Source organism: Balaenoptera musculus, chromosome 1 (assembly GCF_009873245.2).
Source record: "Balaenoptera musculus isolate JJ_BM4_2016_0621 chromosome 1, mBalMus1.pri.v3, whole genome shotgun sequence".
NCBI lineage: Eukaryota > Metazoa > Chordata > Mammalia > Artiodactyla > Balaenopteridae > Balaenoptera > Balaenoptera musculus.
The window spans coordinates 101,220,906-101,246,245 of NC_045785.1; the positions used below are offsets into that span (position 1 = coordinate 101,220,906).

General features: G+C 34.7%; 1 protein-coding gene across 2 annotated transcripts in view; it reads left to right on the plus strand.

The window, feature by feature from the left end:
• The window catches only part of SYCP1 (synaptonemal complex protein 1), a 169,399-nt gene that overhangs the window by 26,076 nt on the left and 117,983 nt on the right, over window positions 1-25,340 (plus strand). For both annotated transcript variants that reach the window (XM_036867739.1, XM_036867746.1), the window contains exon 12: window positions 25,051-25,145. In XM_036867739.1, coding sequence (XP_036723634.1) covers window positions 25,051-25,145 — 95 coding nt within the window. The remainder of the gene's footprint in view (window positions 1-25,050; window positions 25,146-25,340) is intronic.

Consider the following 25,340-nt stretch of genomic DNA (forward strand, 5'->3'; position numbering starts at 1 on the left):
GAGTGTAGGCAGAAGAAATGGCTTGTGCAGGTCATGGAAGTGTGAAAATTAGGGTATATTTGAAACACTGATTGGTGTGTCTGTATCTTAAAGAACTCAGGTAAATGAGACTGGAAAAAAAATGTCTGGATCAGATTATGAAGGATCTTTAGTGTCATGTAATGTTTAGACTATCTTATTATTGAGTATTTTTCAAACTTGTTCAACTAGTAAGGCACTTGAAAGGCATACACTTTGTGAAATACTATGTCCCTTTCAGAACATCATAGAGATCTTGTGACATTTTTCACCTTTCTCTTAAAAATGTGGCAAATAATTATCTAGTTCCTGCTAACCTAATGCCTGCTCATTTCACCTTACTGTCACTACTATATCCTATACTCCAGATATACTGAAATTGTTTAACTTCCTTACCTTTTATGTTCTTCCTATCTCACCATCATGCTTTTGGCTACTTACTCTGTCCAAAATGAACCTCCTACCTCCTCTCCAAATCTACTGGCTAAATTCTAGTGAACTCCTTATTATTAAGAGTGGCTTAAGCATTCCTTGTGTGTCACCTGTGACCATGAGTGTCTTGAGGGCAGGCACTGTGTCTCACTAAATATCTTTGTAACTCTAGTGCCCAGCATATTGCTATGTATATATAATAGGAGTTTAATAGGTGTTAGGATGAATGAGTGAATATTTAATCTTATATAAACTGGAAACAACTTATTGGTAATAAATAACTAATACAATGTGATTCTGCAGACTCATAACCACTGAAGTATATTCATTTAAGTTACTTTTCATTGTTTCCCATATGTATGTATCTTCCATTTGTTTTTCTCTTTGTTTCAACTTAGAGATCTTCTATTGACCTGTTACCTAACCCTGCCTTCTGCTGTGTTCTAATTTGGTTTTAAACTCATTTACTGAATTCTTAACTTTAATCATATTTTTTCCTTCTAAATTTCCATTCAATTATTTTTCTTAAGATTCCAATTCTTTGGTTAATTCTCCTCTTTTAAAAATGACATTTCATCCCTTTTGAATATATTAATCATTGATATTTTATAGCTATTCTCTTTTTATTTCAATATCTGGCTCACCTGTTGGTCTGTTTCTTTTTTAAAAATGTGATAAAATACATATAACATAAAATTTACCATCTTAATCATTTTTAAGTGTACAGCTCAGTGGTATAGATACATTCACATTGTTATGCAGTCATCACTAGTATTTATCTCCAGAACTCTTGCAACTCTTTTCATGTTGCAAAACTGAAACTCTGTACCCATTAAGCAGTAACTCCCCTTCCCTCCTCCCCTCAGCCCATTCTACTTTCTATTCCTTTACAGTCTTACTTTTCAGTGATTTGTCCTTACATTTTGGTGTGCCCAGTAATTTTTTGATTTAATTCCATACATTGTTATAAGAAAAGTTAGAGGCTCTGGATGATATTGTCTTCTGTTTGCTAGGGAGAAATTGGGAGTGTGGTGGGCTGATTACTATAATGCAATTAGAGGCTGAGCTGAATGAAGGGAAATGGTCAAGTTTATGAGGTTTTTTGAGTCTTCAGTTTTGTTTCTTCAGCTCTTTGAGACCCAATAAAACTATGCTCTTTTTTTTATCCTCTGGCATTGGCCCTCTGCTGGGACCAAGCCAGCATTTAGACCTCTTGCTCATAGCCAGAATCAGCAGATGTCAGCTGCACTTTGTCAGTTCAGTTATCAGGAGTTCTTTCTTAGGAATTCTTAGCCTCTTTAGTCCTTTCTGTTTTGGTTTGTTTCGTGTTTTCTAGTTATTTTCATCATGAGAGTTGTTCTGTTACAGACTACTTCATTCTGCCTGGAACTATCCATTTAAATGAATTATGATCAGCTAATTTTTATTTTTAATATTTTCTTGCTATTACCTAATTTTTGTCGCTTGCCAATACTTGTTGCCTGCTAAAGAGTATCAGTGATCAGAGATTTAAGAAATAAATTTAAGGGGAGAAAATTTTGATTATTTTCTTTCTGTGTATTAAGAGTACTATACTTTTAAATAGGATTCTGTTTGGAGGGGGCTTGGGTTTTTTCATGAGACCACATATCAGTCATCCTTGATTAAAACCCATTACTTTTTTTCATTCTCTTATCAACGCTGGCTTTTCTCCCTGTCTTAACCTCCTATTGTTCCTCTACTTTCCAAACTTTGTCTTTGAAACCCTTGCTCTTCTTATGTAGCATATAAAAATTTTTTTCCCTCAAAACCTATTAATGCAAGTTTTCTTTACCTTCTGGCTTTAACAAATTTGAGGTCTCTGCTTCCTCTGCTATCCTTTTGAACGGAAGCTGCACATTGTCCTACATTCCATGTATAATGCAGTTGGAAGGCAGTTGGAAACTTTCTTTCGGATGTATATTACCACTTTCAAACCATTACTCATTCTTTCATCCGTTCAACTTTTATTAACCTCCTTTCTATTCTGTGTCTGGCACAAAGCTAATTATGGGGAATGCAATTATTTATTATTGCATCCCTGCTTTCTGGAAGAGAATTACTGTCTATTTCTAATATGTCAAAGAGTTTTATAATGGATATTGACTTATCAAATGTGCTTTATTTTGCCATATATTGAGATTGTCATATGGTTTTTTTCCTTTAATTTATTAGTGATTATTTTCTAGTGTTCAACCTAATTTTCTAATATTAACTTTTTTTCCCTGGTTATGAATCTACTTTTATTATTATTTTTATATGTTGTTTTATTCAATTTTACATATTGTTTGATTAAGGTTATTTTTAGGACTTTTTTGGCATCCACATTTATAAATTAGATTGGTTTGTAATTTTTTTCCTCATACTTTCTTTACCAGATGTTAATATTGAGTATATCCTAGCCTAAAAATGAGTATAAAAGTATTTTATTATTTTGTATATTCTGAAAGAGGTTAAGTATGGTTTGGGTTATTTCTTCCCTGAATGTTTGGTAGAATTCACTGGTCAAGTAATCTGTCCTAGATTTATTAATTTTAGGGGGAGTGATTTTTAAATTTCTGGTTTCATTCCTCTAATGGTTTGGAAATATACAGATTTTCTATATCTTCTGGAATCAATTTTGTTCCACTAGTTTTTTCCTAGGGGTTTTTACTTTTCTTATAAATTTTCTAAATTTTTTTGCATAAATTTGTTTTTAGTTTCCCTTTAGTCTTTTTAATATTTTGGCTTTGTAATCTTCTCTAGTGTATGTTTGATTTCTATTTCATTATATTTGTAATCTTATCATCATTATTTCCTTCCTTCTACCTAATTTGTGTTTATTTTTCTAACTTCTTCAGATAAATTTTTAGCTTATTTATGCTTATTTTAATATATGCATTTAAGTCTGCAATATTTTCTCTAAATACTGCATTAGCTGTATCTCACACTTTTAATATATGTTCTTTTAATTATTGTTGTGTTAAAAGTATTTTATTATTTCCTGTGGGATTTCTTCTTTGACCATTAGGTTATTTGGAAATGTGCTTATTTTTCAACCAGATGGTGATTTTCTAATTGTTATAAAAAATAGATTTATAGCCTAATTGCATTGCATTTTCTATAGTTATTGGCTGGAATATCCAAAAATGTGTACTAGATGAAGTTGATTTAATCGCTTGCTCAAATACTTTGAATTTTTGTTGATTTTTTGTCTGATTCTTTATGAATTATTAAAAGTAACATGTTAAAATCTTTTACTGTTTGCTGATTTTTAAATTTACTCTTTTATTTCAGTTGGTTAGTGTTTTCTCTATTTAGAGACTATGTTTTAGGTGCATACAGATTTAAAAATGTTATATGTCCTTGGTGAATTGTATTTTTTTTATCATTATGAAGTGAATCTATTTATCTTTGTAATGCTATTTGTCGTAAAATTTATTTCCTTATATTAAAATAACTCAACATGTTTTATTTCTGACTTCGTAGCTCTGGGATGAATACCCAGGAGTGCAATTGCTCAGTTGTATGGTAATTGCATATTTAGTTTCAAAAGATACTGACAAAGTTTTTCAGAGTGGCTATAACATTTTATAGTTTTACCAGCTATGTGTGTGCCATCCTGTGAGAATTTGGTGTTGTCAATTTTATTTTAACTATTCTAATAACTGTGTAGAGATATCATGTGGCTTTAATTTGCATTTCCCTGATGGCTGATGATCTTGAACATCTTTTTGGTGCTCATTTGCCAGTTAATATCTTCTTCAGTAAAATCTCTCTTTGTGTCTTTTACCCATATTCTAATTGGATTATTTGCTTTTTTATTGTTGAGTTTTCTTTATATATTCTAGATAATAGTCCTTTGTTAGAATTGTGGTTTGCAAATATTGTCTCCCAGTCTGTAGGTTGTCTTTTCATCCTCTTTTAAAACTATGCATATTTTTAATATCTTTCCAGTATAAGATCAAGGTCTATATCATTTGGTAAGTGTTACACCTTATGCTATAATTTCCTAATTGACTTACACATGTACTTTTATTTATTTATTTATTTATTTTTGTCTGCATTGGGTCTTCGCTGATGCGCACGGGCTTTTCTCTAGTTGCGGTGAGTGGGGGCTACTCTTCATTGTGGTACATGGGGCTTCTCATTGCGGTGGCTTCTCTTGTTGTGGAGCATGGGCTCTAGCTGCCATGGGCTTCAGTAGTTGTGCCACATGGGCTCAGTAGTTGTGGCTCGCGGGCTCTAGAGTGCAAGCTCAGTAGTTGTGGCGCATGGGCTTAGTTGCTCTGTGGCATGTGGGATCTTCCCAGAGCAGGCTCGAATCCGTGTCCCCTGCATTGGCAGGTGGATTCTTAACCACTGCGCCACCAGAGACGTCCCTACACATGTACTTTTAATAAATAATCAATTCCAATGTTTTCAAACAAACTGTACATTAAAATGCCTGTTTTACTGCACACTTGCTAAAACTGAATGTAGTAATTAGTTTGTACAAATGTGATGGGTGAAATATATATTATAGTAGGTTTTAATTTGCAAATATATGATTTGTAATGAAATTATGCATCCTTACCTATTATTACAGATATTTCATTTCTGTTTTGGGAATTATATTTCTCCTGGTATTTATAATAAATTGTCTTTTTATTGAGTTGTAGAGGCTTTCTATATATGTATGGTATTAATCTTTTCATTTTTTTAACTGCCTTTATTGTTAACTTCATTGTTTAACTTTCAAACTGCCTATATTATTAAATGTGAAGTGAGTTTCTTATAGCCAGCTTGTAGTTAAAGAAAAAATTCTGTCAATCTCTTTTAATTGATGTATTTAGACCATTTAAATTTAATGTAATATGGGGATATACGTATACATATATAGCTGATTCACTTTGTTGTACAGCAGAAACTAACACAACATTGTAAAGCAGTTATACTCCAATAAAGATATTAGAAAAAATTAAAAAAGAAATTAAATTTAATGTAATTATTGATATGTTAAGGCTTAAGTCTGCCTTTTTCTTTTCTTTGATTTTTGTTTCTGTTTTCTATTTTCTGCCTTCTTGTGTGTTACTTGAAAATTTTTTAGAATCCCATTTTGACTTATGTATATGTTTTTATGTGTATTTCTCTGTAGATTTTTTTTAGTGACTGCTCTAGGTATTTTATATATTTTATATACATATATATTAATGCAGTCTACTGGTGTTGTCATTTTACCAGTTCCAGTGAAGTAGGGAGCTTTCCTCCCTTTTATGCTTTTACTCTCCCCATTTATGATATAATTGCCTTAAATATTTCCTTTACATATATACAGAACCACATGAGGCAGTGTTATATATATTTTTTAACATCTTTATTGGAGTATAATTGCTTTACAATGGTGTGTTAGTTTCTGCTTTATAACAAAGTGAATCAGTTATACATATACATATGTTCCCATATCTCTTCCCTCTTGCATCTCCCTCCCTCCCACCCTCCCTATCCCACCCCTCTAAGTGGTCACAAAGCACCGAGCTGATCTCCCTGTGCTATGCAGCTGCTTCCCACTAGCTATCTATTTTACATTTGGTAGTGTATATATGTCCATGCCACTCTCTCACTTTGTCCCAGCTTACCCTTCCCCCTCCCTGTATCCTCAGGTCCATTCTGTAGTAAGCCTGCATCTTTATTCCCATCTTGCCCCTAGGTTCTTCATGACCATTTTTTTTCTTTTTTAGATTCCATATATATGTGTTAGCGTATGGTATTTGTTTTTCTCTTTCTGACTTACTTCACTCTGTATGACGGTCTCTAGGTCCATCCACCTCACTACAAATAACAAATAAATGGTATCTATTGTTGTCTTAATTTATATTCCCTGATGACATATGATGTGGAGCATCATTTCATATGCTTACTTGCCATCTGTGTCTTCTTTGGTGAGATGTCCCTTAAGGTCTTTGTCCCATTTTTATATTGCATTGTTCATTTTCTTACTGTGAGTTTTAAGAGTTCTTTGTATATTTTTAATAATAGTCCTTTATCAGATATGTCTTTGCAAATATTTTCTCCCATTCTGTGAATTTTATTTTTATTCTCTTGACAGCATCTTTTTCAGAGCAGAAATTTTTAATTTTAATAAAGTCTGGGTTACAGTTCTTTCTCTCATGGATTGTGCCTTCGGAGTTGTATCTAAAAGGTCATCGCCAAACCTAAGGTCGTCTAGATTTGCTGCTATGCTATTTTCTAGGAGTTTTATAGTTTTACATTTTACATTTACATCTGTGATCCATTTTGAGGTAATTTTTTGTGATGAATGTAAGGTCTGTGTCTCGATTAATTTTTTTGTATGTGCATATTGTTCCAGCACCATTTGTTGAAAAGGCTATCTTTTTTTTTGTTGATTGCCTTTTCTCCTTTGTCAGAAATCACTTGACTATATTTATGTGGGTCCATTTCTGGGTTCTCTATTCTGTTCTATTGATCTGTTTGTTCTTTTTCCAATACCACATAGTCTTGACTACTGTAGCTTTATAATAAGTCTTGAGGTCAGGTAGTGTCAATCTTCCAGCTTTGTTCTTCTCCTTCAATATTGCATTGGCTATTTGGTTTTTTTTTGCCTCTCCATATAAACTTTAAAATCAGTTCTTTTTAATTGAAGTATAGTTAATTTACAATGCTGTGTTAGTTTCAACTGTACAGCAAAGTGATTCAGTTATACATACATATATACTTTTCCAGATTCTTTTCTATCATAGGTTATTACAAGATATTGCGTATAGTTCCCTGTACTATACAGTAGGTCCTGTTGTTTACCTATTTTATGTATAGTAGTGTGTATATGTTAATCCCAAATTCCTAATTTCTCTTGCCCCCGCTAAAATCAGTTTTTTAATATTCACAAAATAAATTGCTGGGATTTTGATTGGGATTGTATTGAATTTGTAGATCAAGTTGGGAAGAACTGACATCTTGACAATATTGAGTCTTCCTATTCATTAACGTGGAATAACTCTTCATTTATTTAGTTGTTTGATTTCTTTAATCAGAGTTTTGTAGTTTTCCTTATATAGATATTGCACATATTTTGTTAGATTTATACCTAAGTATTTCAGTTTTTTAGGTGCTGATATGAATGATACTGTATTTTAAATTTCCACTTGTTCTTTGCTGGTATATAAGAAAGCAGTTGACTTTTGTATATTAACCTTGTATCCTGCAACCTTGCTGTAGTTTCTTATTAGTTCCAGTTTTTTGGGTTGATTCTTTTGGAATTTCTACATGGACAGTTATGTCATCTGTGAACAAAGATAGCTTTATTTCTTCTTTAGCAATCCGTATACCTTTTATTTCTTTTTCTTATCTTATTGCATTACCTAGGACATTTATTACAGCGTTGAAAAGAAATGGTGAGAAGAGCTTCCTTACCTTGTTCCTGATCTTAGTGGGAAAGCTTCTGGTTTCTCCCCATTAAATATGATGTTAGCTGTAATTTTTTGGTAGATATTCTTTGTCAACTTTAGGAAGTTCCCCTCTATTCCTAGTTTACTGAGAGTTTTTAACATGAATGGGTGTTAAGATTTTGTCAAATGTTTTTTATGCATCTATTAATATGACCATGTGATTTTTCTTCTTTACCTATTGATGCGATAGATTACATTAATTGATTTATAAGTGTTGAACTATCCTTGCATACTTGGGATAAATACCTATTGGTTGTGTATAATTCTTTTTATACATTATCGGATTAAATTTGCTACATTTTATTGAGGATTGTTGCATCTATGTTTGTGATAGATATTGGTCTGTAATTTTCTTTTCTTGTAATGTCTTTATGTTGTTTGCGTATTAGGGTAGGGCTGGCCTCATGAGTTAGGAAGTATTCTTTCTGTTTTTTGGGTTTTTTTTCTTCTGAAAGATACAGCTTTCTTTTGATTAGTGTTAGCATGGTATATATTTCTCCATTCATTTTCTTTTAATCTACTATGTCTTTATATTTAAAGTGGTTTTCTTGTACATAACATAGAGTTGGGTCTTGTTTTTTGCATCCATTCTGACACTCTCTTCTGATTGATTTATTTAGACCATTGGTGGTTAAAGTGATTGTTGATATAGTTGGATTAATATCTACCATATTTGTTACTGTTTCTATTTGTTTTCCTTGTTCTTTGTTTTCTGCCTTTTGTAGTTTTAATTGAGCATTTTATGTGATTCTGTTTTTCTCCTTACTTAGCATATCAGTTACACTGCTTTTTTTTTTCACCTTTTTTTAGTGGTTGCTCTAGATTTTGTGATATACATTTGCAGCTAATCTAAGTCCACTTTCAGTTATCACTGTACCAAAATGATCCTAATTTCTCCCTCCTGTACCTTGTATCATTTCTGTCATTCATTTTTCTTATATATAAGCATACACACAACGACATATATATAACTGAATACATTGTTGCTCTTCTTATTTCAAACAAAACTATCTGTTGAATCAATTAAGAAGAATAAAAGTTTTATTTTGCCTTCACTATTCCTTTTTCTATGCTCTTCCTTTTTTAATGTAGAACCAAGTTTCCAACCTATATTATTTTCCTTCTGTATAAGAACTTCTTTTAAAATTTCTTGAAAGAGAGATCTGTGGCAATAAATTCCCTCAATTATTTTTTATTTGAGAAAGGCTTTATTTCACCTTCACGTTTGAAGGATAATTTTGCAGGTACAGAATTCTAGATTGTGGCTTTTTTCTCTCAACACTTTAAATATTTCACTCCACTCTTTTCTTGCTCACGTGGTTGCTGTGGAAAAGTTAGATGTAGTTCTTATCTTTGTTTCTCCACAGGGAAAGTGTTTTTTACCTCTAGCTTCCTTCAGGATTTTTTCTTTATCTTTGATTTTCTGTAGCTTGAGTATGATTGCCTAGGTATAGTTGTTTTTTATATTTATCCTGCTTGCTGTTCTCTGAGTTTCCTGGATCTGTGGTTGTTATGTGACATTGATTTGGGGGAAATTATTGTTTCAGATATTTCTTTTGATCCTTTCTTCTCTTTCTGGTATTTCCGTTATGTGTATGTTACACCTTTTGTAGTTGTCTGTAGTTCTTGGATAGTCTATTCTGTTTTTGTGTTTTTTTTAATCCTGTTTCTCTTGGCTTTTTAGTTTTGCAGGTTTCTATTGATATATCCTCAAGCTCAGAGATTCTTTCTTCAGCCATGTCCAGTCTACTAATAAATCCATCAAAGGCGTTCTTCATTTCTTTTTAAAAATTTTTTAAAATTAAAAAAAAATTTTTATTTTATATTGGAGTCTAGTTGATTAACAATGTTGTGTTAGTTTCAGGTGTATAGCAAAGTGATTTAGTTATACATATACATGTATATATACCTTTTCAAATTCTTTTCCCATTTAGGTTATTACAGAGTATTGAGTAGAATTCCCTGAGCTATTTGTGTCTTCTTCAATTTCTTTCATTAATGTCTTTTTTTACCTTGATTTAAAAAAAAATTTTTATTGGAGTATAGTTGATTTACAATTTTGTGTTACTTTCTGATGTACAGCAAAGTGAACCAGTTATAAATATATATATATCTCCACTCTGTTTTAGATTCTTTTCCCATATAGGCCATTACAGAATATTGAGTAGAGTTCCCTGTGCTATACAGTAGGCCCTTATTAGTTGTCTATTTTATGTATAGTAGTGTGTATATGGCAGTCCCACTCTCCCAATTTTACCGTCCCCTCCTTCCCCCACCTCCCTGATAACTATAAGATTGTTTTCTACATCTGTGATTCTATTTCTGTTTTGTAAATAAGTTTATTTGTACCCTTTTTTTAGACTCCACATATAAGTGATATCATACGATATTTGTCCTTCTCTGTCTGACTTACTTCACTCAGTGTGACAATCTGTAGGTCCATCTGTGTTGCTGCAAGTGGCATTATTCGTTCTTTTTTCTGGCTGAGTAATATTCTGTTGTATATATGTACCAGATCTTCTTTATCCATTCCTCTGTCAATGGACATTTAGGTTGTTTCCATGTCCTGGATATTGTAAATAGTGCACAATGAACACTGGGGTGCATGTATCTTTTCGAATTATGGTTTTCTCTGGATATATGCCCAGGAGTGGGATCGCTAGATCATATGGTAGCTCTATTTTTAGTTTAGTAAGGAACTCTGTACTGTTCTCCACAGTGGCTTGTACCAATTTACATTCCCACCAACAGTGTAGGAGGGTTCCCTTTTCTTCACACCCTCCCCAACATTTATTGTTTGTAGATTTTTTGATGATGGCCATTCTGACCGGTGTGAGGTGATACCTCATTATAGTTTTAATTTGCATTTCTGTAATAATTAGCAATGTTGAGCATCTTTTCATGTGCTTTTTGGCCATCTTTATGTCTTCTTTGGAGAAATGTCTATTTAGACCTTCTGCCCACATTTTGATCGGGTTGTTTGTTTTTTTGTTATTGAGCTGCATGAGCTGTTTGTATATTTTTGGAGATTAATCCCTTGTCAGTTGCTTCATTTGAAATATTTTCTCCCAATCTGTGCATTGTCTTTTTGTTTTGCTTATGGTTTCCTTTGCTGTGCAAAAGCTTTTAAGTTTATTTAGGTCCCACTTGTTTAGTTTTGTTTTTATTTTCATTTCTCTAGGAGGTGGATCCAAAAAGATACTGCTGCGATTTATGTCAGAGAGTGTTCTACCTATATTTTCATCTAAGAGTTTTGTAGTATGCGGCCTTACATTTAGGTCTTTAATCCATTTTGAGTTTATTTTTGTGTATGGTGTTAAAGAATGTTGTAATTTCATTTTTTTATATGTAACTGTTCAGTTTTGTCAGCACCACTTATTGAAGAGACTGTTTTTTCTCCATTGTATAGTCTTGCCTACTTTGTCATAGATTAATTGATCATAGGTGCGTGGGTTTATTTCTGGGCTTTCTATCCTGTTCCATTGATGTATGTTTCTGTTTTTGTGCCAGTATTATGCTGTTTTGATTATTATAGCTTTGTAGTATAGTCTGAAGTCAAATAGCCTGATTCCTCCAGCTCCGTTTTGCTTTCTCAAGATTGCTCTAACTACTAGGGGTGTTTTGTGTTCTCAAACAAATTTTAAGATTTTTTTGTTCTAGTTCTATGAAAAATGCCATTGGCAATTTGATAAGGATTACATTGAATCTGTAGATTGCCTTGGGCAGTATAGTCATTTTGACAATATTGATTCTTCCCATCCAGGAACATGATATATCTCTCCATCTGTTTGTGTCATCTTTGATTTCTTTCATCAGCGTCTTATAGTTTTCAGAGTATAGTAAGTCCCCTACATATGAATGAGTTCCTTTCCAAGAGCATATTCATAAGTCCGATTTATTCGTTAGTCCAACAAAGTTACCCTCGGTACCCAACTAACACAATTACTGTACTGTAATAGGTTTACAATACTTTTCACACAAATAATACATAAAAAACAAACACCAAAAACAGAATATTTTTAATCTTACAGTACAGTACCTTGAAAAGTACAGTAGTACTGTAGAACAGCTGGCATACAGGGGCTGGCATCGAGTGAACAGGCAAGATGAGTTACTGACTGGAGGAGGAAGAGGAGGTGGGAGATGGTAGAGTTGAAGGATCGTCAGCAATAGGAGATGGAGGGCAAGCTGCAAGTTCACTCATGCCTGACATTGTTGGAATGCACGTTCACATCTTTGAAAGTTCACAACTTGAAGGTTCATATGTAGGGGACTTACTGTACAGGTCTTTTGCCTCCTTAGGTAGGTTTATTCCTAGATATTTTATTCTTTTTGATGTGATGGTAAATGGGATTGTTTCCTTAATTTCTCTTTCTGATCTTTCATTGTTAATGTGTAGGAATGCAACAGATTTCTGCATATTAATTTTGTATCCTGCAACTTTACCAAATTCATCGATGAGCTCTAGTCGTTTTCTGGTAGCATCTTTAGGATTTTCCATGTATAGTATCATGTCATCTGCAAACAGTGACAGCTTTACTTCTTCTTTTCCAGTTTGGATTCCTCTTTTTTCTTTTTCTTCTCTGATGGCTGTGGCTAGGACTTCCAAAACTATGTTGAATAAAAGTGGCAAGAGTGGACATCCTTGTCTTGTTCCTGATCTTGGAGGAAATGCTTTCAGTTTTTCACCATTGAGAATAATGTTTGCTCTGGGTTTGTCATATATGATCTTTATTATGTTGAGGTATGTTTTCTCTGTGCCCACTTCCTGGAGAGTTTTTATCATAAATGGGTGTTGAATTTTGTCAAAAGCTTTTTCTGCATCTATTGAGATGATCATGTGGTTTTTATTCTTCAATTTGTTAATATGGTGTATCACATTGATTGATTTGCGTATATTGAAGAATCCTTGCATCCCTGGGATAAGTCCCACTTGATCATAGTGTATGATCCTTTTAATGTTGGATTCAGTTTGCTAGTATTTTGTTGAGGATTTTTGCATCTATGTTCATCAGTGATATTGACCTGTAATTTTCTTTTTTTTTGTGGTATCTTTGCCTGGTTTTGGTATCAAGGTGATGGTGGCCTCATAGAATGAGTTTGGGAGCGTTCCTTCCTCTGCGATTTTTTGGGAAGAGTTTCAGAAGGATAAACATTAACTCTTCTCTGAATGTTTGCTAGAATTTGCCTGTGAAGCCATCTGGTCCTGGATTTTTGTTTGTTGGGAGTTTTTAAATTGCAGTTTTAATTTCAGTACTTGTGATTGGTCTGTTCATATTTTCTGTTTTTTCCCGGTTCAGTTTTGGGAGATTGTACTTTCTAAGAATTTGTCCATTCCTTCTAGGTTGTCCATTTTATTGGTGTATAGTTGCTTGTTGTAATGTCTTATGATCCTTTGTATTTCTGTTGTGTCAGTTGTAACTTCTTTTTCATTTCTAATTTTATTGATTTGAGCCCTTTCCCTTTTTTTCTTGATGAGTCTGGCTAAAGGTTTATCAATGTTGTTTATCTTTTCAGAGAACCAGATTTTAGTTTCAATGATCTTCTCTATTGTTTCTTTTGTCTCTATTTCATTTATTTTCGCTCTGATCTTTATGATTTCTTTCCTTGTACTAATTTTGGTTTTTGTTTATTCTTCTTTCTCTAGTTGCTTTAGGTTAGGTTAGGTTGTTTGAGATTTTTCTTGTTTCCTGAGGTAAGGTTGTATTGCTATAAACTTCCCTCTTAGAACTGCTTTTGCTGCACCCCATAGGTTTTGGATCATTGTGTTACTTCTTCTATTTTAGCTGGCTTCCTTTTACATTCATCTGGCAGGGAAGAGGAGGATGTTGTCTTGTTACTGCTTGGTAGAGGTTGAAGTTCAGGTTTCCCACTTGACCTTGGTTGACACCTGAATGCACTGGGTGGGGGGGCAGTCCTCGTTAGTGCTTGTTGGGTTGGGAGTTCTGGCTACCTATGTAGCCTTCAGTGACATCATGCATGGATGGCCTTATTACTGTGGGTTTAGTGAAAGTTGTTGCTCTTTACTAGGCCTCCTGTGACACTACCCCAGTGTGGAGTGGGATGAGTGCCTTATTATTACTGGGATGGAGGTGGATATCCAGGCTCCCTATGTCATCTCTGCTGCCACTGCTGGAGTTGGTGGGCTCACCACTGGTTGGTGGGGATGAAAGATGGCTCCCTATTTGACCTTCTCTGACACCACTTTGATGGGGGTGTTAAAGTGCCTCATCACAGCATCATTAGGTTGGAAACCTAGGATCATCACTTGGCCTTTGTTGGCATGGGTAGCGTGGAGGCCACAGGCTTTTCTGTGGTGTTTGGCTAGGGTAGAGTCTTGTTAAGCTGTCCCTTTCCTTTTCCTTTTGCTGGAGAGGGCAGACGTTTTGGGGAGCTTTTTTGTCTGTGCCCATTGGTGTTTCCAGTTGCTGGCTTTGTCAGCTCTGAGTACTGGGATACGTGAGGCAAACAAACAATCACAAGACAAAACAAAACTCCATCCCCACCCCCCACCAAATCCAAACAACTCCCTACCCCCAGGTCTTACCCCACTATGTTGTTTTTCAGATCCAAAGGTCTCTAGTTGGTCTGGCTTCTTATCTCCATCTTTCAAAGTCTTCCTGTATTTGTTTTAAGACAGGACTGGTGAATTTGTATTTTTGTTTTTATCTGAAATATCATTTGTGTTATTTGAAAGAAAAATTCAGATGGATTAAAAATTAAATGTACAAAATGAAGCCCTTTTAGTAAATATGTGCATAATTTCAGGGTACACACTGCTGTTCTAAGTGTGACACCAGAGCCAGAAGACAGAGGGAAATGCCTAGCTCTTCCTGTGGCAAAAACAAACAAACAAAGAAACCAAGAAAGACAGCTGGGAAGATAAAAAAGATTTTTATGGAAAAGCATTCCTCATAATCCAAGGCCAGAGAAAGATTTAACATTCCTGTGGTCCAAAAATCTCTTGAAAATCAATGTTCTAACAAGAAACAGAGCAAACACATGCAATTCCAACAAGAGGCCATGCCTATGGCCAGTCTATGTCAGAGATGCTTGACCTCTCAGGTGAGGAAACAAGCAAATGTAAACACTGTGGAGACAGCATTGGTCACCATCACACTGGCAGATTTCTAGTCTGGTGACCACCAGCCCAGGTGACAACATGAGCAAGCAGAGGTCCCAGCAGATTCCCTAGAGGGAAGAGTGAATGGACTCTCCTCTCTCGGATAACAGTGTGCAGGACCCATCAAAGTTGCACAGATGCATCCCTTTCCTAGCAGTGCTGATCCTTAGAGTTGATCCCAGTAAAATTCCTGCACAATTTTTCAAAGATATCTTTTCAAGGGTATTCACAACAGCACTGGCTGAAATAGAAGGAGATTGGAAACATCACTAATGTTCATGGAGAAGGGATGGGATCCATCAGTTCTGGTCCACATATATGAATGAATGCTGTGCAGCTGGGAAAGTGGCTGCAGGGTCTCTAGCTGATGACAGGGGAGACCTCAGGGTTCTCTCATGTGGGATTCACATGAACCAACCATCTGCATCCAGGATCCCATATCCTTCCTTAGGCCCTTCTGCCAGCAAGAGCTGTATCCTCCAGGTCCTGAGAACCAGGTCTTTAAATGTAACCATCCAAGGAAATAACTCTAACTTGAGGGTGCCTTGCTTTTAATTGTGCTCCTTGCCTTGATTTTAGATGTTATTCCTTCCAAGGTAGTCTCCCAACCAGGTGATAGTGCCCCAAAAGTTGATGCAAACGAATGGTAGAGAAGGTGTCCCCATAGGTGTTGATGATGAGCAGGAGTTCGTCTAGCTGGTCTCAGGACTTAATGAAGCTCAGGTTCTTGATGTCTTGCCACAGAAGGAATTCAGTGAGAGACAAAGTGATTGACAGGTAAGAAGTTGATTTATTTAGAGAGATACACATTCCATAGACAGAATGCCGTCCGTGTCAAAGGCAAGAGTGACCCCAGGACATGGGGTTATCTCAGAAAGTAAGAGCTACAAAGGGAGAAACACACTCCACAGACAGAATGTGGGCCATCTCAGAAGGTGAGAGGCCTGTGTTTGTTTTACATATAACTTTGAGGGGTTTTGGTTGTACTTGGGAGGAATAGGGAAAAGAATATCTCCTTTATCTTCCTGGAAGCGGAACTGCTAGTTTCATTACTTTTTGTTATTTCTAATTTTTTCCCTTTACAACTTTGAAAGTTACATGTCAGTTTCTGGTTTTTTAGTGATTACTGGAGAGATTACAAAATGGATCAATTACTTTTCGCAAGTGTGATATTAATCAACACATTCACCTTTTTCCTGGGGTATTTAAGGACTTTGAACATTAATTCCATTTAGTTCCATCACCTTCTGCTTTTGTTGTGTATTTTAATTCTATAAACGAGACATTATTATTACTGGTTTATGTAAACAATGTTTATTTGGTTTTACCTATATATTAACCTCTTGCTTTGGTTTTAATTCTTTTTTTAAATTGAGGTTTAGTTGATATACAATATTATATTTGTTTCAGGTATACAACATCTTGATTCAATATTGTAGATCACACTCCATTTAAAGTTATTATAAAATAATGGCTATATTTCCCTGTGCTGTACAATATATGATTGTTCCTTATTTATTTTATACATAGCAGTTTGCATCTCTTAATCCCCTACCTATATCCTTGCCCCTTCCCCTTCCCTCTCCACACTGTTAACCACTAGTTTGTTCTCTATATCTGTGAGTCTGTGAGTCTGTTTCTGTTTTATTATGTTCCTTTGTATGTTTAATTTTTTTAATATTCCACATATATGTGATAACATAACGTATTTGTTTTTCTCTGTCTGACTTATTTCATTAAGCATAATACATTCTAGGGCCCTCCACATTATTGCAAATGGCAGAATTTCATTCTTTTTATGGCTGAGTAATATTCCATTGTATATAAATGTATCACATCTTGTTTATTCATTCATCTGTTGATGGACAATTTTTTTATAGTGTCTTTGGTTTTGATATCAGGGTAGTGGTGGCCTCATAGTATGAATTTGAGAGTGCTCCCGCCTCTTCATTTTTTGGGAATAGTTTGAGAAAGATAGGTACTAGCTCTTCTTTATATGTTTAGTAGAATCCCCCTGTGAAGCTCTCCAGTCCTGGACTTTTGTTTGCTGGGATTTTTAAATTACAAATTTTATTTCACTAGTAGTGATCAGTCTGTTTAGATTGTCTATTTCTTCCTGACTCAGCTGTGGCAGGCTATATATTTTTAGACACTTGTCCATTCCTTCTAGATTGTCCAAATTTTGGCATATAACTGTTCATAGTATTCTCTTATGATTTTTTTTGTATCTGTGTGGTATCAGTTGTTATTTCTCCTCTTTCATTTCCCTTTTTGTTGTTTTGGGTCCTCTCTTTTTTTCTTTATGAGCCTGGCTAAAGGTTTATCAATTTTTAAAATCTTTTAAAAAAATTCAGCCTTTGGTTTCATTGATCTTTTTCATTGTTTTTTTGATTTATTTATTTCCTCTCGGATCTTTATTATTTCCTTCCTTCTGCTTAATTGGGCTTTGTTAGTTCTTTTTTTTTTTTTTCCTAAGTCCTTTAAATGGTAGGTTAGGTTGTTTGTTTGAGATTTTTCTTATTTCTTGAGGTAGGCCTATATCACTGTAAACTTCTCTCTTAGAACTTCTTTTGCCATATCCTGTAGATTTTGGAAAGTTTTATTTCCATTTTCATTTGTCTCGAGGTATTTTCTGATTTCCTCTTTGATTTCTTCATTGACCCATTGGTTTTTTAGTAGCATGTTTTTTAGTTTCATGTGTTTGTGTTTTCCCCATTTTTCTTCCTTTAATTGATTTCCAGTATCAATTGTGGTTAGAAAAAATGCTTGATAAAATTTCTGTCTTCTTAAATTTGTTGAGACTTGTTTGTGACTTAGCATGTGGTCTATCATGGAGAATGTTCCACGTGCCCTTGAAAAGAATGTATATTCTGCTGTTCTTGAATGGAATGTTCTGTATATATCTATTAAGTCCACTGGGTCTAATGCGTCATTTAAGACCACTGTTTCCTTATTGATTTTCTGTCTGGATGATCTGTCCATTGGTGTAAGTGGGTTGTTAAAGTCCCATACCATTATTGTATGATTGTCAATTTCTCCCTTTATGTATGCTAATATTTTTGTCATATATTTAGGCACTTCTGTATGAGGTACATATATGTTAACAAATGTATCATATTCTTGTATTGATCCCTTTATCATTATATAATGCCCTCTGTCTTTCGTTATAGACTTTGTTTTAAAGTCGATTTTGTCTGAGTATTACTACCCTTGCTTTCTTGTCATTTCCATTTGCATGAAATGTCTTTTTCTATCCCCTCAATTTCAGTTTGTGTGTGTCCTTAGCTCCGAAGTGAGTCTCTTTTAAGCAGCATATAGATGGGTCTTGTTTTTTGTCTGATCTGTCTTTTGATTGGAGCTTTTAGTCAACTGACATTTAAAGTGATTATTGGTAGGTACACACTTATTGTCATTTTAAAATTTGTTTTCTGGTTATTTTTGTAGTTCTTCTGTGTTCTTTTAGTTTCTTCCTTTGTGGTTTGATAATTCTCTTAATGATATGCTCGTGTTCCTTTCTTTTTAGTTTTTGTGTATTGTAGGTTTTTTTAATTAATTTTTTTATTGGCGTATAGTTGATTTACAATGTTGTGTTAGTTTCTGCTGTACAGCAAAGTGAATCAGCCATACATATACATATATCCACTCTCTTCTAGACTCCATTCCCATATAGGTCATTATAGAGCACTGAATAGAGTTCCCTGTGCTATACAGTAGGTTCTTATTAGTTATCTTTTATGTGTAGTAGTGTGAATATGTCAATCCCAATCTCCCAATTTCTTCCCCTCACCCATTGTAGGTTTTTGATTTCTTGTTACTATGGGGTTCATACATGTTGACCTATAACTATAGCTAATTCTTTTAAACTGGTAGTCATTTAAGTCCAAACATATTCTAAAATGTCTACTTTTTATTACTCCCCTCACCCATATTTTATTTTTGATATCTTATTTTACATCTTCATATTTATCCCTGTACTGTTTATTGTAGTTATAGTTGATTTTACAATGTTTTGTTTTTTAATCATCATACTAGCATATTTGAGTGGTTGAATCTTAGCCTTTACTATATATTTGCCTTTACTCTTGGGATTTTTTTTCCCTTCCTGTCAATACTTCTTGTTGTAGCCTTTTCTCTTCCACTTGATGAAGACCCTTTAACATTTCTTTTAGGGTAACTTTAGTATTGGTTAATTATTTTAGTTTTTGCTTGTCTTAGAAGTTCTTTATCTCTCCTTTAATTCTAAGTGATAATCTTGCTGGGTAGAGTATCTTAGGTTGTAGATTTATCCCTTTTAGCACTTTAAATATATCATGCCACTTTCTTCTGGCCTGCAAAATTTCTGCAGAAAAATTAGTTGGTAGCCTTATAGGGGTTCCCTTGTATGTGACTCTTTGTTTTTCTCTTGCTGCCTTTAGAATTCTCTCTTTATTTTAAAATTTTGCCATTTTAATTATGATATGTCTTGCTTTGTGTCTGTTTAGGTTCATCTTGTTTGGGACCCTCTGTGCTTCTGTACCTGGATATTTCCTTCTTTAGGTTTGGGAAGTTTTTAGCTATAATTTCATCAAATACATTTTTGACTCTTTTGTCTCTCTTCTCCTTCCTGGACCCCTATATGTGAATGTTCGTTCACTTGATGTTGTCTCAGAGGTCCCTTAAACTGTTCTCATTTTTAAAAATTTGTTGTCTTTTTGCTGATTGGGCGATTTATATTTTTCTATCTTTCAGATCATTTATGCATTCTTCTATATCACTTAGTCACTTGTTAATTCCCCGTAGCGTTTTTCATTTAATTATTGTATTATTCAGTTCTTACTGTTTCTTTTTTATATTTTCTTGTTTCTTGTTACAATTCTCACTGTGTTCATCTGTTCTTTTTCCTAATTCAGTTAGCATTCTTATTACTAATGCTTTAAACTCTTTATTTGGTAAATTATTTATTAGTTTCATCAGTTGTTTTTAGAGTTTATCTCTTGTTCTGTTGATTGAAACAAATTCATCTGTCTTCTCATTTTGCTTAACTTTCTCTGTTTTGATGAAATTAGGTGAAAAAGTTACCCATTGAGGTCCTGAAGGGGTATTCTTGTATGGGAGAGTCTGAGTGTGCCCATTGGTTGTGGTGGGAGAGTGGGATCTGATGTGAGCATGAGTCATGTTTTTTCCCAGCATGTGCTGGCAGCTATCACCTTGGTAAGAAGAGGTTGGGCTGGAGATGGAGGGGCTAGAGCCAGAGCCAGGTGTGAGCTGGGGTTTCTTTTCTCAGTGGCCAACACCACCCTACTAGGGGCAGGGTTAGGTCTCAAGTTGCTCAAGCAGAAAGCCTAAGGGTTCGGTCTGATCTGTCTTTGTTCCTTCTAAGTGTGTGCTCTTCCCTCCCAGCACTGGCACCCTTACCCCATGCAGAGCAGTGCTGGAGCAAGAGGGGCCAGTGCAGGTGCTCAGCGTGGGTCTGGGTACGGTCTGTGGCATCCCTGGTCACAGTCAGAGTCTGGACTGCTTATGATGTGCTGCATCTGTAAGCACCATTAATAGCTGTCCCTGCCCCATTCAGATGGGTCTAAAATGCCTTTGCAACCCTCACTCTAGTTTGGAGTTGGACTGCAGAGTAGGCAGGGCTGGTGTGGGTGCTCTGTGTGGGTCTGGGTGCAGGCTGTGGTGGTGTCAGCTGTAGTCAGAGCCTGGGACCACTTCTGATGTACTGCTGCTTTAAGCGCTGATAATGGATGCCCCTCCCTCTTCCGATGCTGTTTTGTGTTTGGGCTGGCATAGTCCCTCACAACTGAGCACTCCGCTCAGCCACAGCAGCCCTTTCCCTAGTGTGGAGTTGCGCTGTAAAACCAGCAAGGCCTGAGCAGGCACTTGGCTCAGGCTGGGTAGCACACCGTGGAAGTTGTGGGAAATGGGACAGAGTACAGTGCAGTTTCAGTTTGCTTTCTCTGCCTTGCTTCAGGAGTAAGCAAGTGTTGCACTTCTTCACAAGTTGAGTTTAGGTTTCTTACAGCCCCCTCGTTAGTCTCACTGGTTTTCTAACCAGCTTAGGGGACTTGTCTTCCCGCTTTTGGACCTGAGAGCTGGGGTGCCCAATACGTGGTTTGAACTGCTCACTCCCCAAGGAGGATTCCCCTCCTCTTCTGTGTCCCTTCACAGGGGCACAGGTCCCGATCTGATTGCTTCTCTTTCCTTTCTACTGGATTCCATGTGGATCTTTCTTACAGCCTTGCATGTACAAGAGTTTTTCTGACATTCTTCAGTTAGTTTTCAGTGAGAATTGTTCCACGTATAAATGTATTTTTGATGTGTTCCTGGTGGGGAGGTGAGTTTCATGTCCTCCTACTCTGCCATCTTGATTTTGATCCCTCCTCTTAATTCTCAGATCTTTTGTTTGGATCATATTCTTTCTACCTTGAAGAGTAATACTTAGAATATGCTTTAGTGAGAATATTCTTGTGATGATTTTGTCTGAACATTTGTTTATCCATTCTCATCTGGAAAGGATTTTTTTGTTTGATATGTATTTCTAGTTGGCACACTATATGTTAAAACTATATGTTTTAGAACACTGAAGGTAGCATCTTGCTTTCTTTTGGCTTCCTTTGTGTCATTTTTCAACCTTACTGTTGAACCTTTGAAGATAAGTTATCTTTTCCCTCTGTTGTGGCTTTTTAGATTTTCTTTGCCTTTGATATTTTAGCATTTTCAGTATGATATGTTAAGATATATGCTTAATCTTATTTTACAGCTTCTTGAATCTGTAAATTAATGTCCTTTATTATTGCTTTCCTTCAAACATTATATTTGCTCTATTCTCTGTTTCCTCTCATTCTGGAACTTTGAATAAAAATCATGTTAATTTTCTCTATCTTCTGTGACTCTTAATTTCTTTTCCATCTTTTCACAATTTTGCCTTTCTGTGCCTTATTCTGGACGATTTCTTTTCACCTATCTTGTCATTCACTAATTCTCTCTTCATTTGTTTCTCACCCACTATGAACTCTTCCAATTTTATTTTCAGTTATTAAGATGTTTAAGATGTTATTCTTACTTATTTTTCAAATCTGCTATTCTACTTTATGTAATTTTCTGTTTCTTATTATTTTCAAGGTTTTTATTCTTTAAATATACTAAGAATAGCTATTTTATAGTTTCTTTCTGATAATTCTTTATCTTAAATGTTTGTGGGCCTCATACTGTCTTTTGTTTCTGATATATTTTAGTCCAGGTTTTGTTTTATTTATTTAGCCTTGTTTTATTGGGTGCCTTGTTGTCTTTGACTTCATGTTTATTATTTTTCTTGAAAAAATTTGTAAGTATTGTAAGGCCTGCCTAGTATGTAAGTAATTTAACTTCCTCTTTGGAGGATTCCTATGTACTTTTACCATGTGCATGGTGGCTCTACCCACCTTAAGTCCGTTTCATGGCTTGGGATTAACTGGACCACTCAGGTGATGTGAACCTGTGCTGCAGATTTGCTTGAGGGTTTGTTTACTTTTGCTCCCTCCACATATAATGATTGTTCTAGCTTATTGTACAAAGGTTTAATTCTTGGGCTTCTTACCTTATATAGTCTTTGGATTTTCATGTTTCTTTTTCTCATTTCATCATAATTTCAAATCAAAAGTCCAGCTTTGCCAGGACCTGCAAATTCCCCTGGGGCAAAAGCAGGTTTTGTGCTTATCTTACTTCTCTAAGTTTCTATTTTCCCTTCACTTTGTGCCTGGTAATTTCTTATTATTTTGTTGGGAGTTTAATGATTTTAATGTTCTTAATATTTGATCCTGAATTTTTATTCCTTTTTAGAGGAATGTTTGTTTGAATGACATACCTCACTATTACCCCAATGGAATTTTCAGTTTCAATTTTATATGTCATTTCTAGATAGTTTTAGTTTATGGACATCTTCCTTATTTCTTTTAGTATTTTTGTTTTTTTAAAATTTTTTGTCTGCACTGCACGGCATGTGGGATCTTAGTTCCCTGACCAGGGATCAAACCCGTGCCCTCTGCATTGGAAGCATGGAGTCTTAACCACTGGACTGACAGGGAAGTCCCTTCTTTTAGTTTTTAAAAATGATATAATACTTATTTTTTTAATTCTACAGCCAGTAATTCTAACATCTGAAATCTTGCAGTCAGGTCAAAGTCTGTCTTTTGTTCATTCTGCTGACTTTGCTCATAGTGCTTTGTTTACTCTTGTGATTTTTGATTGTGAGGTCATGTAATTTCAGCTGTGGAAATTCTTTAAGGCCTGAACTGGAAGTATATTTTTACAGAGGAAATTTACATTTGCAGCTTCTGGAATCCTAGGGGAACTTAGGGGAACTTCAAATTAAGTTTTGGCTTGGAGCTTTTTAGGATATTCAAGCAGCATATATTCTGTTCCTACACATGCCTAAGTACTAGTTTGTGATTATGATTTCTCAGAGGAGACACTTATTGACAGACCGTTATAAATAGTATTATAATAGACAGTGTTTAGTTATCATTGCCCTCTCTCCAGATCTACTTTTCCTATTTTTTTCTGAGAGTTGGAGCACTAGCCCCTTCATTTCTACACAGATTTTGAGATTGGAATTTAAAAAAAATGTAAACCTGGAACATTATTCTGTTGTTTAACATCCTTCATTGTTTTTCATGACTTAGGAAGCGTACGCCTCTGAGCAAGTTATATGAATCCTGCTATGATTTTGTCCTCATTATTTTTCCAGTCATATCTGCTATGATTTCTCCCTCGTACTTTAAGTTTCATGCTACTGAAATATATTTCCTTTAGACTTCAGAATGTGTCATCCTGTCTCTTCCATTTTTGCCTTTGTATATGCTCTTTCACATCTCTTGTGATTTTCCCCCAACTCCCATTACTCTTGTTAATTGTTACTGGCTTTCAAATGTTTCAACTCAGCTGTCATTTTCTGGAACTTTCCCTCTCTATGTCTGTCTCCCCTTACCTCTAACCGTCACTGGTCCTATTAAGCTTTGGTGTCCCCTCTATGTATTGATATATTCCCAGAATTTCTAGTGAGTACCCATCAGCGCTTATCTTTGATTATTTGTCTGCCTGCCCAGTTGTACTGTAAATACCTTGAATTTTAAGGTCCAGTTTCTGTATACACTATACCATCATTACCATCATCATAATAGTATTTAACATTTGTTGATTATATGCTAGAAAACACTGTGGTTAAATGTTTTAAGTGCATTATTGTGTGTAATCCTAACAGGAACTCTTCAAGATATGAATAACTATCATTTTACATGTGGGAAAAGTAGAGAGAGATTGGTTAAGTATCATGCCCAAGTGTAGGTAGCTAGTAAAAGGAAATAGAATAATTTGAACCCAGAGAAGGGCATGAACTTTTTTCTCTTAGTGTTTTTTATGAGGTTGAAAAGTGAATGCATACGTATAAAGCATATAAATTAGCACCTGGCACTTAGGATTTAGTAAATATTTAGCTATCAAGTGGAGTCAGTAGCTTTTTTTCATAATATTTAAATAAGTAAATGCAATTATTTAGAAAAATATAAAAATCAAGATAGGGAATAATGAAAATCATGAATAATTTCACCATTAGGAGAAAAATTACTTTTGAGATTTTTATGTGTATTCTTTCCTTTCACATGCACTATTTATATAAATACTGTTTTTAACTTGACCTTTTTATTCTATGAGTTTTATGAATATCCAAATTAGTAATAAATAAATGAACGTCTATATCATCATTTACAGTGGCTGGCTACATGATATACCATTGTATCACCATAATTTAATGTCTCCTTTTGGATATTTAGGTTGTTTCCAATGCTTAGCTACTACTAAAAAATGTAGCACAAAATGTCCCTATATATTCACCTTTGAGTCCTTGGGCAATAACAATCTTGAAAGGTCAGTAAAAGGTGATGATATCAGTGCATCTGTATATGCATAATTCTCTCTCATTTTGGAGTATGTAATAGAGGAAAAAGTAATTGTTACAAATAATTTGTTTTCTTGGTATGTATTTTTTATTAAGTATTAACTATCTACAACTTTCTCTTTTAGAATTACAGAATGAAAACTTAAAAGAATCAAATGAGAAGCAGGATCATTTGACATCAGAACTAGAAGATATTAAAATGTCTTTGCAAAGAAGTGTGGTATGATTTAAAAACTGATTAGTGTGTGATAATTCTCACACCATCAGTCAGTCAACAAATATTTATTGAATGCTAATACTATGTACAAGGACCTGAAGCTTCAAATAGAGAAGATACAATCTCTGTCTACAAATGCTTATAGTTTAGAGACATTTGATAAAAACATATCAAAAGTATAACAAATACAAGACTATG